Source organism: Polypterus senegalus, chromosome 7 (assembly GCF_016835505.1).
Source record: "Polypterus senegalus isolate Bchr_013 chromosome 7, ASM1683550v1, whole genome shotgun sequence".
In the NCBI taxonomy this organism is placed as follows: domain Eukaryota; kingdom Metazoa; phylum Chordata; class Cladistia; order Polypteriformes; family Polypteridae; genus Polypterus; species Polypterus senegalus.
Window position 1 is genome coordinate 124757283 of NC_053160.1, and position 18005 is coordinate 124775287.

Genomic DNA, 18005 nt, shown 5'->3' on the forward strand with positions numbered 1-18005 from the left:
CAGTGGAGATGAGGAGGTGATGGGTAGGTATGGTGTCAAGGAGAGGAATGAAGAAGGTCAGATGATAGTGGATTTTGCAAAAAGGATGGACATGGCTGTGGTGAATATGTATTTTAAGAAGAGGGAGGAATATAGAGTGACATACAAGAGCAAAGGAAGATGCACAAACGTATATTGTATCCTATGCAGGAGGTTCAATCTGAAGGAGATTGAAGACTGCAAAGTGGTGGCAGAGTAAAGTGTAGTTAGGCATCATAGGATGATGGTCTGTAGGATGACGTTGGAGAACAAGAAAGATTCAAGACACCAGCGTCTGAGTAGGTACCCACTATGCCCTGGTATGTGTAATGACATGATTGCTGTGTCATGATTGATGTTGCAGTGAATCGTACTTGGCATATGAAAAAGCAAGAGTTTAGCCAGTTATCTTGCCAATAAGCCAGCCACTGTTGTGGAGAAATATTCATTCCCTCTTGGAATAAAACACAAATAGTTTCTGGATGGGTATTCAGAATTTAGACTTTATTGCATTGATGCACAAAAGCCATCTCAGCTCGATGAAAAGATTGTCGTAAGCCTGGTAATACCTTGTTTTAATACAATTTCTTCTTATGAGATAGTTTTATAGTTTTCTCGTCATTATCTGACTCCAACATTCCTGTGTTTTTTTACCTAGTCACTAATATTTTCTAATGCCTAATAAACATTGATAAGTTTCTAAATGGATGTAATTGCCCCATTATCAGCCACCATTACCTTGACCTAAAGTGCTTATTGGCTACCTGGCTGAAGAAGCAACCCCATCTTATATTTACTTGTTGCATTCCTTCCCTCTAACTTCTAAATTTTGGCAATGTATTCTTCTGCTTAATGGGCACAAATAATTTCCTATAGGACATGATTACCTTTTCCCCATTATCTTATGACCTAAGAAATATTCATGCCTTCTGGCCACAGGAGTGTCTATCTCTTATTTACTTTGCTAATTAGAAAACCTTGCTTTTGTAACAAGTGGTGGCCTTCCCAATTGCTTTAGAGAAAAGGTATGGGCTTTAGCTTTTAATATTTAATTCTTACACTGCCTGAGGCTACCAGTTACACTCACTACATGCTGAAGCTTCAGTACCTATTGCAATATATGATTTAACTTTTTAATTGAACTAATACTTTCATTACTTATAATTTTAATTTCTGTACCACCATGTATTGTACCATCATGTCTGCCAAAGCTACTTTACCTCAAAATAAATGAATCATGGGTTTGACCTAGGCCACTTAGCCTCATCTTGGCATTGCTGATGACTTGTGCATTAATAGAATGTAACTGCTCATGGTTAACAAAAGCAATTTCATTCTCACTAGGTGCCCTTATTGTAATATGAGAGCTATAAATTACTCGGATTACATTAAGAGAGCCAGACACTGATGCAAATTACCTTTTTATATTGGTAAAAATGTTATATTTTATTTATGTGCACCTACACATATGAAGACTGGATGTAGTGCCTCACTGGTTGGTTAATGTCATCCATTACAACGGGCATGATGGATTGAGGCTTGGCTGAGATATTCCTCACCTGTCCACCAGTTGGCTGAAAAGTGACAGTAGGTAGTTGATATGAACTGAGAAAAAACAAAGAAGTTCTTCAGTGCCAATATGCAGTGTTGTCTTAAAAGAGAGCTAAAATACAGTCTGTATATCATATTAATCACTTTTGAGGTGTAATATGTTTGTCATGTCAGCGCACTTTATAATGTCACCTTGATGATATAATAGCCATCATTCAGCTGGTTTGACTGCCTTTTACTACTTAATCACTACTTAATCAATCATATCGTCGTTTCCAGGTTTCTCCAAAATGTTGGGTACAGATGGGTCAGAGTTGCCGTAAACATAAATATGTTCCCCTGTCAAGTATTCTTTTATAAATGCCATCTTTTGAATGGAAAGTTGTGTACACAAATTTTGGGCCTCTTTTTGTGTGCATGTAAATACGTATTATAAATCTGACCCTGGTGCCTTGCATTTAACTTAATCATTCAAAATGTATAGATAACATATAGAAATTTAAAGCAAAGCAATATTTATTCAAATAGACTCACTGCAGTAAAAAATAATAATAGCAGCAAATGATATAATATAGTATAATATACTGTATAATATATAATAAAAATAATATAATATAATTTTATAAATGAGGCTCCTGGTGTGTGATTTGAACTCAGAATACTGGATGTGGTGCCCTGCCCAGGGATTTGTTCCTGCCTTGCGCCCTGTGTTGGCTGGGATTGGCTCCAGCAAACCCCCGTGACCCTGTAGTTAGGATATAGTGGGTTAGATGATGGATGGATGGATACTGGATGTGTGAGGCAATAGTACTACTCATTGTGTGAACCTAATAATTAAGAAAATATTACTAATCGGTCAACTTATACAGTGACTTTTATTGTAAGCACAATCATAAATTACAGACAGTTGGTTCCTGCTTTGTGTCTGATGGCACCATAACCAGCCCCCAACCTAATACATGGGTTAAGTTGGTATTAATGATGTGTGGTTGGAGACCAGAAATATTACAAATCATTCAATCTATATAGCATCTTTCATAGGAAATATAATAAATTATAACCAGTATTACAGATCGGAAGAGTAATGGGCTGGCACTTATTTTAAAGCTGTTGAGCTTATTTAGGCTTTCTAGAGCCATTCTTTTGGAACTTTACTGTATTGAAGCTGGCATTATGAAGATGGACTGTCCAAAATCAGACTGCACCTGTTCATGTCCAGTTTTTAATAATTGTAATATTTTTAATAATACAGTATAATAATTGGCTGTGCTGGAAGCAATAAATAACTGATGACGTGAATGTAGTCAGTTTCCATATGGTATGGGAGTAGAGGCCAATATAAAAAGGCAATTTACAGAAATTCCCAGTTTTCCTAACATAATTAGGGCAGTTGAATGCACTAAGAGCGCCTTATGAGAATGAAGACACCCTTGTTAACCACTAGCAGTGTGATGCTACATTAACGCTTAAGTCATAAGTGATGGCACGTTGACATTGACAAACATTCTGGCCCAAGTCATCCCATGATTAATTTACTTTAAGTCAAAGTAGCATTGGAAGACGACTTGCTGATGGTGCTGTACATGATGATGCCTGGCTTGTTGGAAAAATCCTCAGTTGTCCACTACCTTTTTCCTGTATGCAAGTGTCCTTAAACTTCTCAGTGTTCACTTTCCCTTTCTCAGACTTCACCTTCTCCCTGTTTCTATTTTATTTCTTCCCTATATTACAAGAAGAAGATTCTTGAGTTCTGTTTAAGAAGAACCTTCACATAAATAGGACCCGTGATTATTGTTGGGGAATCAATATATAGTCTTGGTGCGTATTTCAATGTCACCACAAAGATTGATGTAGTCCATTAATGTAGTCTGTTATACCAGGCATGTCAAACACGCAGTGCCCGGGCCGCATGCGGCCCACAACAGAAATCTGTGCGGCCCGCATGACAGATCCTAGTTAGCACTGAACTTGTACAAAATGATTACTATCTTTTGCGATTGAATCATTCTGCATCTTCGACGTTACTTATTGACTATTCTTATTTCTGCCTTCTGACAAAAGTGCGTTTTCCCATGGCATTACGGTACCGGAAACGTCACCTGCTAGTATAGCCACGACCCTTGACCAAAGTTATTGAGCTACAACGTCACAAGTGAAGCGCTAGGCTGCAGCAGCGGGCAGTGGGGTCGGCTTTAGGCATGTGCAAACTGTGCACCTGCACAGGGCCACCACGCCAATATATATTGAATATAAAACAGAAAGAGAAAATAATGACACAGCTGATGGCAATGTGCCGAAAAAAATTGTGTTACTTGTTAATTTGTATGCTGTATTTGCTAATGTCGCTAGAGTCGGAGCAGTAGGCTATATGTAGTATTATGACGTTCTGCCATAATGAGAATATCATGGGCTCCCACTTGGTTTTCAAGTTGCAGACACGTGCATATAGAAGCGTGTCATGAGCACAAGGCAGCTATGCAGTGTCCGCAATGGATGTGGCCATCCGCCGTGCCTAAGATACCACATTGACATTGGTGGGCGAAGGGGCCACCGATTCTTTCTCTGCCCAGGGCCGCCACAAGCCTAGAGCCGTCCCTGCGCAGGCTACACTACTGGCTGGGCTGCTGAGACTGGCCACTGGGCAGAACTGAACATCACGAGTAGTAATAGCCCGCATATTTTCACGGTTTTTTTGCTCTAGTTTTATGTAATTTTGTGCTAGTATTGTAACAAACAGTTAGTGCAGACTACAGCTGAAGATCTGAAGTGGACGCGAGAAGTTGGTGAGTTGTTTATTAGCATATTTGTGATTTTGAGTTTGTACAATTAGTGCAGGTAAGGTGGCTTTTTGCATATCGGCTTATTTTACAATATAAACTTTTGAAGCAAACTTATTAAAGTAAAATTTGATTTTTGGAGGATTTGTTTTCCATCTTGAATTACTGAACAATGAATTCAGTGAGCGTTTTTGTGATTTCAGTTCACATGAACAGGACTTTGCGCTGTTCTCTTACAACGTTGAGAATGCGCCTGAGAATATCCAAATGGAATTGATTGAACTGCAGTCAGATTCTATTCTGAAGGCAAAATACAACGTAGTTGGTGTGCCAGGCTTGTATGCTTACCTGCCACCCTCGTATGTGCAGATCCGTAAGTTGGCATTGAGAGTACTGTGTATGTTCAGAAGCACTTACTTTTGTGTGCAATTGTTTTCGTTAATGAAAGCTACCAAAACCCCACATCGCTCAAGACTTACTGTTGAGCACCTGTCATCCCTCATAAAAGTTACAGCTGTACAAGATTTCAAGCTGGATGTTGACGAACTGGTTACTAACAAGAGATGCCAAGTGTCGGGACAAAAGAAATAGATCTCACAGTGTAAGACTCCTATTTAAGCAATGAATATAATATAATATAATATAAGGACCTAGCTAGTAGGCTAAGACTCCTAATTGTATGCTGTTGTACGGAGATTGTATGGAAATAAAATGCTTTACTTTAAACTTTAAGTGTAACATTTTTATAAAGTTTTCAGTATTGGAAAGAAAGCTACAGTAACTTAGTATAATAGTATTTGTTACAATGCGGCCCGCTGATGCAAGTATGGCAGTCGAAGAGGCCCACCAATGGTAATGAGTTTGACATGCCTGTGTTATACCATCTGCATTTCACCATGTCATTCACAGGGAACCTTAAAGTTTATAAATAAGACTATCTAGACAAAATAAAACTTATTTTTGGTTTAATTAACGGGTGTCAAATTCTTAACATCATCCTCTTTCTCATCATCACTAAAATTAATTATTTTACAAGGAAAGCTATCTTAACTGTTGGAAAACCTATTGGAGGACAGAAATAGAATAGAAATATGTCCTTTATTGACAGGAAATAACTTGACCATATAACTGGTGTCAAATCTACTCTTAACTCGTTTGTCCTCTTGGCGATGTTTGTGAAGTTTAAGGGGTCTATATTTTCTAACTGATTTTCAGGGGAGTATGGCTGGCTGGATGTTACAATTGCAAGATTCTCACATTCACACACAACTTTCATTTCTACTTGGCTGTGTTTTTTTTATGTCTCTGTAGCATGTCCTAGTATTTCCGTGTTAGGCTTTGTAAAGTATTGTCAATTTTACACACTCTTCACACTGAGACCCTTTATAATCCATTAATCTCCTTTCTTACATGCATATTCAAGTAAGGACAGGGCACCAGTCTATCGCAGACATACTTATGCAGAAACCCTCAATCCCTCACACTTGGAACCCACCTCACATGTTTTGCAGATGTCAGAAGAAAAGCTATGCTATTGTGAGAAATAAAATGCAAGACTATACCCTGACAGTTTCTGCATTTGAATTAAGGATTCTGGAGGTTTGTGGTGTATTTACATTGAGCCATATTGCTGCCACCTCGGTGTTCAATAAAGTACATTTTTAAAGAGTGCATAATGTGTTTAATATTTATTTGTTTCTTGAAAAAATAATAAGGCATGCATGTGCATTTATTTAAATTAGTTTAAAGGTTAGGATGATGTATTGGTAAATTTCATAAAATGAAGAACAGTTAATCTTTTCTGAAGTAGTAATATGTAATTTCTCCATTTTGATAGTTTGTTTTGTATTTTTGTGGTGAAGATATGAAATGTCTTAATTCCTCCATGTTTATTGAAATTATTTTCTTCAGAAGTCAACATCTACGGAGAAAAAGAAATCCTCACTGGGAGAGCCAAGGAAAAAACGCCCTAGGCTTTGTGACCAAGGTGAAAATGAAGATGCCTCTATTAGTGGAAGTGCTATGGATGGTAAAAATAAGTCTAAACGTTTATAACATTTTTCATAAAAAAGTCATGTTTACAGATGTGAGAGATTGTGTTAAGATTTTTCAGAAGTAAGTTTCTTACTTTCCTAATTTTTACACTAGTTTGACAACAGTCTGGTTGCCATTTGGTACTGGTGTGAAAGTAGTAAAGAAAACTTGTGAAAAGGGTTGGGGAACCAAGGGGTAAGAACATTTAATACCCATTGAAATTGACTTGTAAAAATGATACAATTCAGAATATTGAAGAATTCTTACATGCCATCCTCTATAATGGTCTTCTAAATCAGGTATGTCAAACTCACTACCATTGGTGGGCCGCTTCGACTGCCATACGTATGTCAGCGGGCCGCATTGTAACAAATACTATTATACAAAGTTACTGTAGCTTTCTTTCCAATACTGAAAACTTTAAAAAATGTTACACTTAAATTTTAAAGAAAAGCAATTTATTTCCATACAATCTCCGTACAACAGCATACAATTAGAGTCTTAGCCTCCTAGCTAGGTCCTTATATTATTATATTATATTCATTGTTTATATAGGAGTTTTACAGTGTGAGATCTATTTCTTTTGTCCCGACACTTGGTATCTCTTGTTAGTAACCAGTTTGTCAACATCCGGCTTGAAATCTTGTGTAGCTGCAAATTTTTGTGAGGGATGACAGGTGCTCAACAGTAAATCTTGAGTGATGTGGGGTTTTGGTAGCTGTCATTAACGAAAACAATTGCTCACAAAAGTAAGTGCTTCTGAACATAGATAGTACTCTCAATGCCAACTTAAGGATCTGCACATACGAGGGTGGCAGGTAAGCATACAAGCCTGGCACAACAACTACGTTGTATTTTGCCTTCAGAATAGAATCTGACTGCAGTTCAATCAATTCCATTTGGATATTCTCAGGCGCATTCTCAACGATGTAAGAGAACATCGCAAAGTCCTGTTCATGTGAACTGAAATCACGAAAACGCTCACTGAATTCATTGCTCAGTAATTCGAGTTGGAAAAGAAATCCTCCAAAAATCAAATTTTACTTTACTAAGTTGACTTCAAAGTTTATATTGTAAAATAAGCCAATATGCAAAAAGCCACCTGACCTACACTGATTTTACAAACTCAAAATCACAAAAACATGTTAATAAACAACTGACCAACTTTTCGCATCCACTTCAGATTTTCAGCTGTAGTCTGCACTAACTGTTCGTTACAATACTAGCACAAAATTACATAAAGCTAGAGCAAAAAAACGTGAAAATATGCGGGCTATTACTACTCGTAATAGTCAGTTCTGCCCAGTGGCCAGTCTCAGCAGCCCAGCCAGTAGTGTAGCCTGCGCAGGGACGGCTCTAGGTTTGTGGGCCCTGGGCAGAGAAAGAATCGGTGGCCCCTTCGCCCACCAATGTCAATATGGTATCTTATGCACGGTGGATGGCCACATCCATTGCGGACACTGCATAGCTGCCTCGTGCTCATGACATGCTTCTATATGCACGTGTCCACAACTTGAAAACCAAGTGGCAGCCTATGATATTCTCATTACGGCAGAACGTTATAATACTACATATAGCTTACTGTTCCGTCTCTAGCGACCGTAGTAAATACAGCATACTAATTAACAAGTAACAGAATTTTTTTTCGGTACATTGTCATCAGCTGTGTCATTATTTTCTCTTTCTTTTTACTATTCAATATATATTGGCGTGGTGGCCCTGTGCAGGTGCACAGTTTGCACATGCCTAAAGCCGACCCCGCTGCCCGCTGCTGCAGCCTAGCACTTCAGTTGTGACATTGCAGCTCATTAACTTTGGTCAAGGCTCGTGGCTATACTAGTAGATGATCCGGTACCATAATGCCATGGGAAAACACACTTTTGTCAGAAGGCAGAAGTAAGAATAGTCAATAAGTAACGCCGAAGATACAGAATGATTCAATCACAAAAGATAGTAATCATTTTGTACAAGTTCAGTGCTAACTAGGATCTGTCATGTGGGCCACACAGATTTCTGTTGCGGGCCGCATGTTTGACATGCCTGTTCTAAATGACACTAATTGCATGTGATGGGGATTTTTAAAGAGGAGAACCAACAGAGGGCACACTTAAGGTGATGTTACGGTCCCTTTTCTGTGGCATTTCTTTCTGATCTGAGGGCAGAGGAGGAAAATATATAAGTGACTGTGTGTTTAGACATGTAAATGTGTCTCTCAAGTTCTTTTTATATTGGTGGGCAAGTTAATACTGGAAATGCCTAAACTGTTAGCCTTGATTCACACTTACATCCTGCAAAACGTACGGATTCAACATTCACTCAGCACAGATAAGCTCAAGTACAAAGCAAGTATATCTCTTTCCTCTTAGTCCTCTTAGTCATGGCAGTTATGATGTGTCCCTGGCAGTGTCTTTTTAAAACCCTTTGAATATACAGGGTCTTGGTGACAGCCCCTTTTCACAATAAAACACTGCTTTATGTAAGATTTTGTATCACTCAAAGTTTGGGAGTTACTTTCCCATGGTCTGGTTTATTGTTGATTAAGTTACTTTTGGCTAGACACGACATATATTCATCTTAAAGTTCCAAGCCTCCATTTTACATACTGTATTCTTACAAGCATGCACACACATTGGTCACTTTATTTAAGCTTAAATATATACTGTACATTCTAATAAACAATGACATTCTTTTACAATTTATACTTATTTTCCCTTTGCATATACCCCAGAATTTTATCTACTTCCAAAATTCAGCAGTCTAGTAAACTACCTAATCTATATTATTGATTTAATGAGATCATTTATACCTCCCTGCCTTTTCAGTTACCAAAATAAAACACACAAATTAAATATTATGTGTCATATTTAGCATACTGTAAAAGTTGAAAGAGACTCTACACCCACGCATTTACATAGGAAAGACTAGACCAATACAATACTAGATAAAAGTTAAATTTATAAACACGTCATATTTAAAAATTCAGCAATTGCAAAGTTAGTAACTCGCAGAGATATCAAGTGACATATAACAAGTATAGGGTGGTCCAGATCTAATTATGCAATTTTCATTACGCTATAACTTATTCAGTTTATTACATAGAAAATCACCCAAAAAAGTGTGCGAACTGACGACATAAAGAATGGTCTTCACGCCGAACTGGAATTTTCCCCACATAAATTAAAGTCATCCAGACGATCTGGATCTGCATAATTGGATCTGGACCACCCTGTATTTTACCAAATAGCTTGGTTTAATGCTAGTGTTATTGAAAATATAACAGTCCACTAAAAAGGAAGTAGAAAATGTGGTTACAGAAGTTTGAAGGTGCCACATAGAAAATTAAGTTATTGAGTTCACAGCATAATTTTATGGGCATTTGCTTTACATCAGGTGTGGGCCTCTTTACAATATGCTGATAAACTTTATAATATAAGAACACAATTCTATAATTTTGAATTTTACGTGAACTTTTTTTAAATGAATGAATGTAGTAAATGCTTAACTGAATTTGTTTTTCTAAAGTGATAGTGAAAGTATTAATTTTCTTGTTTGTTATTTAACGAAGAGAAAAGACCCAGCCCAAGGGACAAACTGTTGCCTTCGACTCTTGTCCGTCTTCAGGGATTCTGTAGTACTTCTGCTCAGTCAGACAAGGATACTATGAAAGGAAAATGCATGTACAAAGAAGAATCCACACCAGAACTTACTGGGGCACTGAGCAGTAGTCCAGAAGGTGAAATGCAGCTAGATCAGAAGGAACAGGTGAGCTGTAGTAACTGAAATAGTTGACATTTGATCCAAAGTGTTGTAGACTGCTAATTAACCAGTACATTTGGGGTTCTATTTATACTTTCTGATTGTGATTGGTCTAACCCGTTTGGGCTGTGAAATGATGAGCCTCGACACAAGACAAAGGTTTGGGGCAGCCACCCACGTACTTGACCTTGGCTGCAAAAAGGCAAAGTTTTCAGTACAGCAGAGTACAGAAGTGAGTCCAAAAAAGGACTGCTCAACAAAAGAAGGAAGTGAGGTTTCAGGAAGTGATGTCGTCCTTGGGGCCGGTACAGGAAGTGATGTCCTCAGAGCCAAGGTGGAAGTGACGTCTTCGTACTCAGGCAGAATTTCCCATGTCTGGTCCGCAGGGACAAAATAAGAGGGTTGAGTGCACCCTGCCACCCCCCGGCCGGGCATTGAATTCCATTGTTTTGGTCCCTGTAGCTGGCTCCCATGCACACATGTGTGACATTGCATATAGAAATTTATAAATATAACATACCATTCTTAAAGCTGCTCTAAGTTAAAGCTGCAGGAGGCCAAAGCCTATTCTGACTTACCTGGTTATTGGTGGAAACCAGTCCTCGGTGGAGTGCCAGTCCATCAAAGGGCCTACTCACGCACATACCTACATTTCCACAGAGTAGATGTAGAAGCACCAGTTATCCTTACATATATGTCTTTGGGATGTGAGGGGAAAGCAACGTTATCTTAAGAAAATGATATTCAGAGTGGAAAAGAATTTACATACTTAACATAAACAATAACTTAATGTAGAATTCAAATCCAGGATGCTGCAAGCAGGAGGCAACATGTCTGACAACTGTGCCAACAATTTATAAACATAAACATTTTTATTAATAAATAAATATCTAAATTATGCTTATTGTATTCATATGACAAGTTCATGTAAGGAGAGACTTTTTTTTTTTACATTTTATAATAGCATGCTCTAGGAATAGAGTATTACTTGATGCGAAGGAAGACAGCTGTAAAAAGTATAGGTGTTTCTGAGAGATGATGATAATATGATGCAAATAGACAGTTTCCCTGTTTTTGTGGAAGTTAATACCAGAAGGCTGCTAGGAAAAAGCAGCAGTCTTTTATGGTTTGTTTGCTGGAAAATGCCTTCTAAATAAAAAAACACAATTAAAGGTAAAAAAAGAAGAGTTGAGGTCCACTGCCAACATGCTCTTCACCATCACACTTTTTAGGTGTGTTCACATACAATACAAAAAACCTTTTAGCATGGCATTTGGCATGTCATTCTGTACCTGCCTTCATAAAATACATTGGCTCACATTGTACCAATTTTTTTTTAATTTGCCATACTTATTCTTCAAGGAAATGTGTCACGACTGTTCAATTTTTGTTGAGATATTTTTGAATAAAGAGTGCTGTACAAAGTTTTGAACTTTCCCAATATACTATTGAAAAGCATTGGATAATTTACAAACTCTTCTGTTTTAAAACAGAAAAGCATTTTGTGTGACTTAATTTACAGATTAGTTAAATGTTTCAAATTTAGCTTGAAGGAGGTCACTTCATCTTGTATATTTTTTCTTTTATTCATCTAATTCAACAGCACCTCCTGGTGGCACAAGAGATCTCCAAAATAAGTTGCTTAAAAATTGGTATTGCATGTGTGTAAGTTGCTGGTATAGCCATTCACTTCTCCAGCTGCTCAACAAAAGTTGTAAAGGAGAGTATTTCTCTAGTATACTGCATAATTTTTTATTATTGTTATTATCTGACAATATCTAAAATACAGGGAAACTGAATACGACATTTGTTGCATTGGTACATTTATGCCCCTAATAGATTAATTAGAACCTTTGTTACATGCTAGACTGGAGGGATGAAGGCTTTGCATTAATTTGGTAGTAACTAATTTCACAAGAGTTCTTTGAAATAACCCCCTCCCCTGCTGAGTGCAAAGTTGCTGCCTTGATACTCTGTGACATCAGAAGTATGGATTTGAAGAAGAACAAGTTTTAGCAACCTTTCTCCTTCTAAGCAGACAGCCTGAGGTAATACAGATGTGTGAGATGAAAGAACATAAACAGATATGTTTTGGCTGGTTGCTGGAATCTGGGAACGGAGTAATGCTGGAGAGCTGAATCTTGAACTAACCCCCACTAGTCCAAGATGTATGTCAAAAAAGATGTTGTCTCACTGGGCCAGATGTGACTCTCAAATGAGAATACATGTCTGGGGACAACACGTAAAAAAGTTTGTAGTGAATGGGAATGCCAGCAAATCATTGGCTACAAAGGCCCTGCCCACAAGATTTATTTCTAAAATTCCACCTCCAATTTTTCCAGTCCTTGCACTTAAAACTGCTGGGATTTCAGGGAGAGAGCAAAAGAAACTGAACAAAAGACTTGAACCTTACAAAAAATAAATGACTAAACGTCATGTTGTGAATTCAGAAACACATTAACACAAGGTAACTGAAGCCTAATGATTAATTTGTAGATTGTAATGAGCGCTGCGACAGAAGAAACGACACATATATGTAGACCTGCTACTCGGCTCCATGCGGTTGAGAAGTGCTTCTGTCTGCTATGATATCTTTCAGTCATTTTGACTATTTCATCACTATATGGGATAGCAATGGCAAAAAGAGTTTTGAAAAATATTGTAATATATTTATATATGTCAGATCAGGTTGGGAGCATGCAGTGATACAGTGCATTGATGCACCCACCACATGACGAAACCTCTTGGGATTCTGGTTGGCAACCCCCCAGGCAGACACACAGTCCAGTCCCTTGCAATAGGATATGTTTATTTTTAACATGTGTAATGTGCTCTTTGTAGGTGTGGAATTTATATGTTATAAGACGCATTTATATGTTTAATAGGGACATTTAGGAGATATTTTTACTCATACTAAGAGAGAGAGCCACCTGGTACCTTAAACACAATGAAATGATTATTATCCAGATTGTGTTGATATTGTTTTGCCAACATTATACTTTACATTATATTTGGGGCGTACTTGGAAACATTAAGTTAATCTATGAATAAAACAGTAACTTTCTCTCCTGCTTGTTCTGGCACACATATATCTAATTGCCTGTGGTTAAAGATGATAGAACTACAATTGCAGCAATACTGACAGTGAACAGGGCTATGAGTGAGATTTGGGACATACTGTTAAAGTCTACGTAGTAAAGAATCTTAAAGGGAAGGAAAATAGGGTGACCCTAGGACCCTTCCACAACAAAACATAAGTTTTTATCTTTAAAAGTAAGCGAAAAAAAAGTAAAAAAATCAATGATTTTAAAATAAAGCTAAGAGCAAAGGAATTATGTATGTGTCATTGTAATGATTCAATATTTGTCTAACGCTATAATTTATCTGCAAAGCTCTAGAACTGCTCTGTATCATGATCCATATCACCCAAAGATTTTACCATAAGACTTCATCAATATTTAACTATCCACTGGGTACTTCTTTCAAAATAACTATGTTTGATAAATTTAAACTACTGTACAAATTGTTTCGGACACTACACAACAAGGAATTAACAACATGGCGTCAATGCATGTCATTTTTTATATTACTTCAGGCTGCCAAAAAACTGATAATTAATCCAATAATTGTCACAGGAAAATACATCAAAAACTAGCATTGCTATCAGTCTAGAAGTGGTTGAAATGTAAGTAATGCATATAGATCTCTGCATATACTGTATCTATGTTATACTGTATGTAATTTTTATGTAATTTGTTCTAAGCTGCATTCTGATTCTAATAAAATATATACAAACACACATATAAACATATATATTTACACATATCCATACATATATACCTATAGACGTATACACATATATATATATATATATACATACACACACACACACATATATAAACATATATATACATAAACATACATATCTACATATACACACACACACACACATATATATATATATATACATATACATACATACATACACTCTTTGGGGTGCGAGCAACTGTTGCTGGGGGTGGCAGAATCCATCAAGGAAGAAAAATGAAAAACATTATTTGTACAAAATCTTTATTTATTTATCCATTCCTAAATAATTAAATGGGCAGGCTATTTCGTATCAGTGCAATACGCTGTTTGTTAAAACGGATAACTCCCGCTCTTACGTGCAAATCTGCGTGGATATTATGAACTATTGTATCTGTTCAAGTTCTATTTTAATTTTAAATAGAAGGAATTTTTATTTAGTCGACAGAAATATCTTTGGTAGGAATGCAAGTTAAATGTAGGCATCATTGCATAAATTTTTCTTCACCATACAAATGTAAAGAGTAAATTACCTTACATTCCAACCAAAGATATTTGTGTCGACTAAATCAGGGGTGTCAAACTCAATTGCACAGGGGGCCAAAATCCAAAACACACTTTAGGTCGCAGGCCGAACAGGTTAAACATTTATTGAACACACTAAAACTAAACTTTTAAAACTTAACTTTTTTTTAACATAAATATGAATAAAAACAGACAGGAATATTATTCCGGAATAAATCAACTCAGACCTTAAATAACTTGTAATATTTTGCTCTCCATAAAAATATATCCTGTCTAAATTATACAAGTTAGAAATAAAGTAAACGTTAAAAGAACAAACATTTAAATTTCTTTACTCTTATGTAATTTTATATAAAAAATAAACTTAAATTTTAAATATCCCAAAAGATTTTGCTCTCCATAAAAATATATCCTGTCAAAATTATACAAATTCAAATATGAACATGCTGCATAACAAAACCTGGAAATATAAATAAAATTTGTTCTTTTCAGCAATAACAAATCAAATCATTCAGTTGTCTTTGCTCATATGTCATTTTATCAGAGCTGGACGCCTGGCATCTTTTTTTGGCAACAAGTTCGTTTATGTTTGGTGTGAGGTTCTGTGTTGTGGAGATTCTCAGGATGGACTGCAGGTGCTCATCAGTGAGGCGACTCCTGTGTGCTGTTTTGTTAGTCTTCATCACTGAGAAGAGCTTCTCACACAGATATGTGCTACCAAACATGCACAAGGTTCGAGCCACATGTAGACGGAGCTGGAGCATTTCTGCAGTAATGGAGTGAATAAACTGTGTGGGCCCTGCAGTATCGTACTTTGCCTTCAGTGTGCCATTACACTGCAGCTCAGTCACCTCCATCTGAATCTGCACAGGTGCAGTTTCCACATCGACAGCAAATGGGTTGCGAAACAACTCAAAATTCTTTTTTTGTTCTTCAAAGTCACCAAAGCGCCGTGCGAACTCAGTGCTCTCAGTTTATCAGCAAAGTGCATATTTGGATACACCGTTGTGCCGACTTGGTTCAACATTACTTGGCAACAGGGAAAGTGGGGCAAGTTGCACTGGTGCATTTGTGTCTCCCATAAAAGCAGCTTCACTTGAAATCACTTTGTGATTTTGCACGGGTAAAAACATCTGCTGAAGTGTCAGATTCTTTATTAACTCTTCTGCTTTCTGTATCTTCTGCATTGCATTCAGGTCTTTCAGGTTATCCTGATGTTTTGTCTCATAGTGCCGTCTTAGATTAAATTCTGTAATTACAGCCATATTAGCTCCACAAATGAGACGCACGGGTTTACCGGCAATGTCAGTAAACATATACTCCGCCTCCCATCGTTTTTTAAAGGCTTTATTTTCAGAATCAACTTTTCTCTTCGGCATCGTGTGGGCTAGCTTCGCAATAACTTGCAGCATCATAAACTAGACTTGATTAGCGCGGTAAGTGTTCGGCAAGGCAGCTGAAGTGCTACATTATGGGATCTGTAGTTTATTGTGTTACCAGTGCTTCATATCCCCGGGCCATTAATAAAAATAATACAGTATATAAAATGATCTCGGGCGGATATAATTACACGCCGGGCCGGATGTGGCCCGCGGGCCTTGAGTTTGACACATATGGACTAAATAGAACTTGAAAAGATATATTTTTTCGAATGTGATCGCGCAATTCAGATCGAGTTGACGCGCACTACAGTACTTCGAGCCCGCGTGCTATTGTGGGTTTGCCTGTGTGCCTCAATAAGTCACCCTCCCCTCACTCTTACTTTTTTACCGTTCATCTAATGAATACACTGAGTATGACTTTACCAAAACAATCATTGATGGCAAATAAAGTATCCATTATTCATAAAGCTACAATTGGTGGTCTGTCTTTCTGCATTAACCGTATATTTTTTCATACGTCTCAAACCAAGGGGATGCGAAGGTAAAATGAATGGGGAAGCGCACGTACATACTCAGTGCACCCCCTCTCGGGAATCGAACTTCGGTCATCGGCGCAAGAGGCGAAGTCTCTGCCATTGTGCCACAGCGTGTGGTTTACCTATTTGAGCGTATGTAGATCGGGGTATATATATATACATATATATATATACAGTATATACCCGCGCTTCACAGCGGAGAAGTAGTGTGTTAAAGAACTTATGAAAAAGAAAAGGGAACATTTTAAAAATAACATAACATGAGTGTCAATATACAGTAATTGTTTTGTGAGTGTTAGGAGTGTTGCTGTCATCAAGGATTTGATTATCATTTCTTTCAATCAGGTTCGTATTTGGAGGATGTGTTCAAGTTACATTCCGTGTTCAATGTGTTGTCAACGTGTGTCAATCGTTGTAAAGATAACAGGTTTCATTCATCGATTCGTTTCTTACTGTATCAATAAACAGCTTGTTTTCCTCTTTATCTGAGACGTGACACACTGCATGCACAGGTTTTTTTTTATACTGTGTTCCTTTAGCGAGACATTGACTTTTTCCACCGCGTGCTTTGTTTCCGCAGTAGCTGCACTTATGAATATGCTTGTATGTATCACACGCTTCATATTTTTTTGCTGCCTTCTCAATTGTGTAATTCGGTTTTTGTTCAGCACTCTTTGGAACTGTTGCTTTTTGTTTGTGCACTGCGTCATTTCACATGAGCCGCACGGTGTACATGCATCGAAGGTACTAGCTGTGCTGGTGCCATCTCGTGCGATGTCCACGCCTGTATTTAATGTTAGCTAAGACCCAGCACTTAAAAGTTTCTCTCGCAGTTTCACTGAGTTTGTGCCAAACACCACCCTGACCATCTCATCTTTGTCTGCATAAGCACAGTCCTTCACCCGTGAATATTTAGCGGCAGTGTTTCTATTGGATTGCCGCTGACGTACGGCCTTATATGGGCAGGCACTAAATTACGTGGGAGGCGTAACTCTGCCTCCCACGGGCATCGAGCAGAAGTCTATCTATACTAATAAAAGGCAAAGCCCTCACTCACTCACTCACTGACTCATCACTAATTCTCCAACTTCCCGTGTAGGAAGAAGGCTGAAATTTGGCAGGCTCATTCCTTACAGGTTTCTTACAAAAGTTTGGCAGGTTTCATTTCGAAATTCTACGCGTGATGGTCATAACTGGAAGCTAATTTTCTCCATATAATGTATTGGAGTTGAGCTGAATGGCTGTGGGGGGGTGGAGTTTCGTGTGACATCATCACGCCTCCACATAATCACGTGAACTGACTGTCAACGCATTACGTAGAAAACCAGGAAGAGCTTCAAAAAGCGCTGAAGAAAACATGTATTATATAATTCAGAAGGCAGCGAAACAATAAGAAGCGAGGGAGTGACACATACTGTACAAGCATATTGTACAAGCATTACAAGCACGGTGTAAACCTAAAGTTTAAATTAAGTTCATAGACAGGCTGCCGCTGGCGTTTGTCATGCCCACGGCTAATGTGGGATACAAGTTTAATGAGAGGAGGCAGGGTATAAACGACAGTTTTGATCACTTTCTAACTAAGTTCAAATTGCTGGTCAAAGGCTGTGCTTATGCAA

The 18005-nt window shown here is 37.7% G+C and overlaps 1 protein-coding gene across 5 annotated transcripts in view; it reads left to right on the forward strand.

The window, feature by feature from the left end:
- msh3 (mutS homolog 3 (E. coli)) overlaps positions 1-18005 on the forward strand; it is a 351434-nt gene that overhangs the window by 3375 nt on the left and 330054 nt on the right. For 4 of the 5 annotated variants that reach the window (XM_039759260.1, XM_039759261.1, XM_039759263.1 and 1 more), the window contains exons 2-3: positions 6258-6375; positions 9946-10142. In XM_039759260.1, coding sequence (XP_039615194.1) covers positions 6258-6375; positions 9946-10142 — 315 coding nt within the window. Of the gene's footprint in view, positions 1-3338; positions 3388-6257; positions 6376-9945; positions 10143-18005 lie in introns of those variants that run through there. The other variant, XM_039759262.1, reaches the window with a different exon arrangement.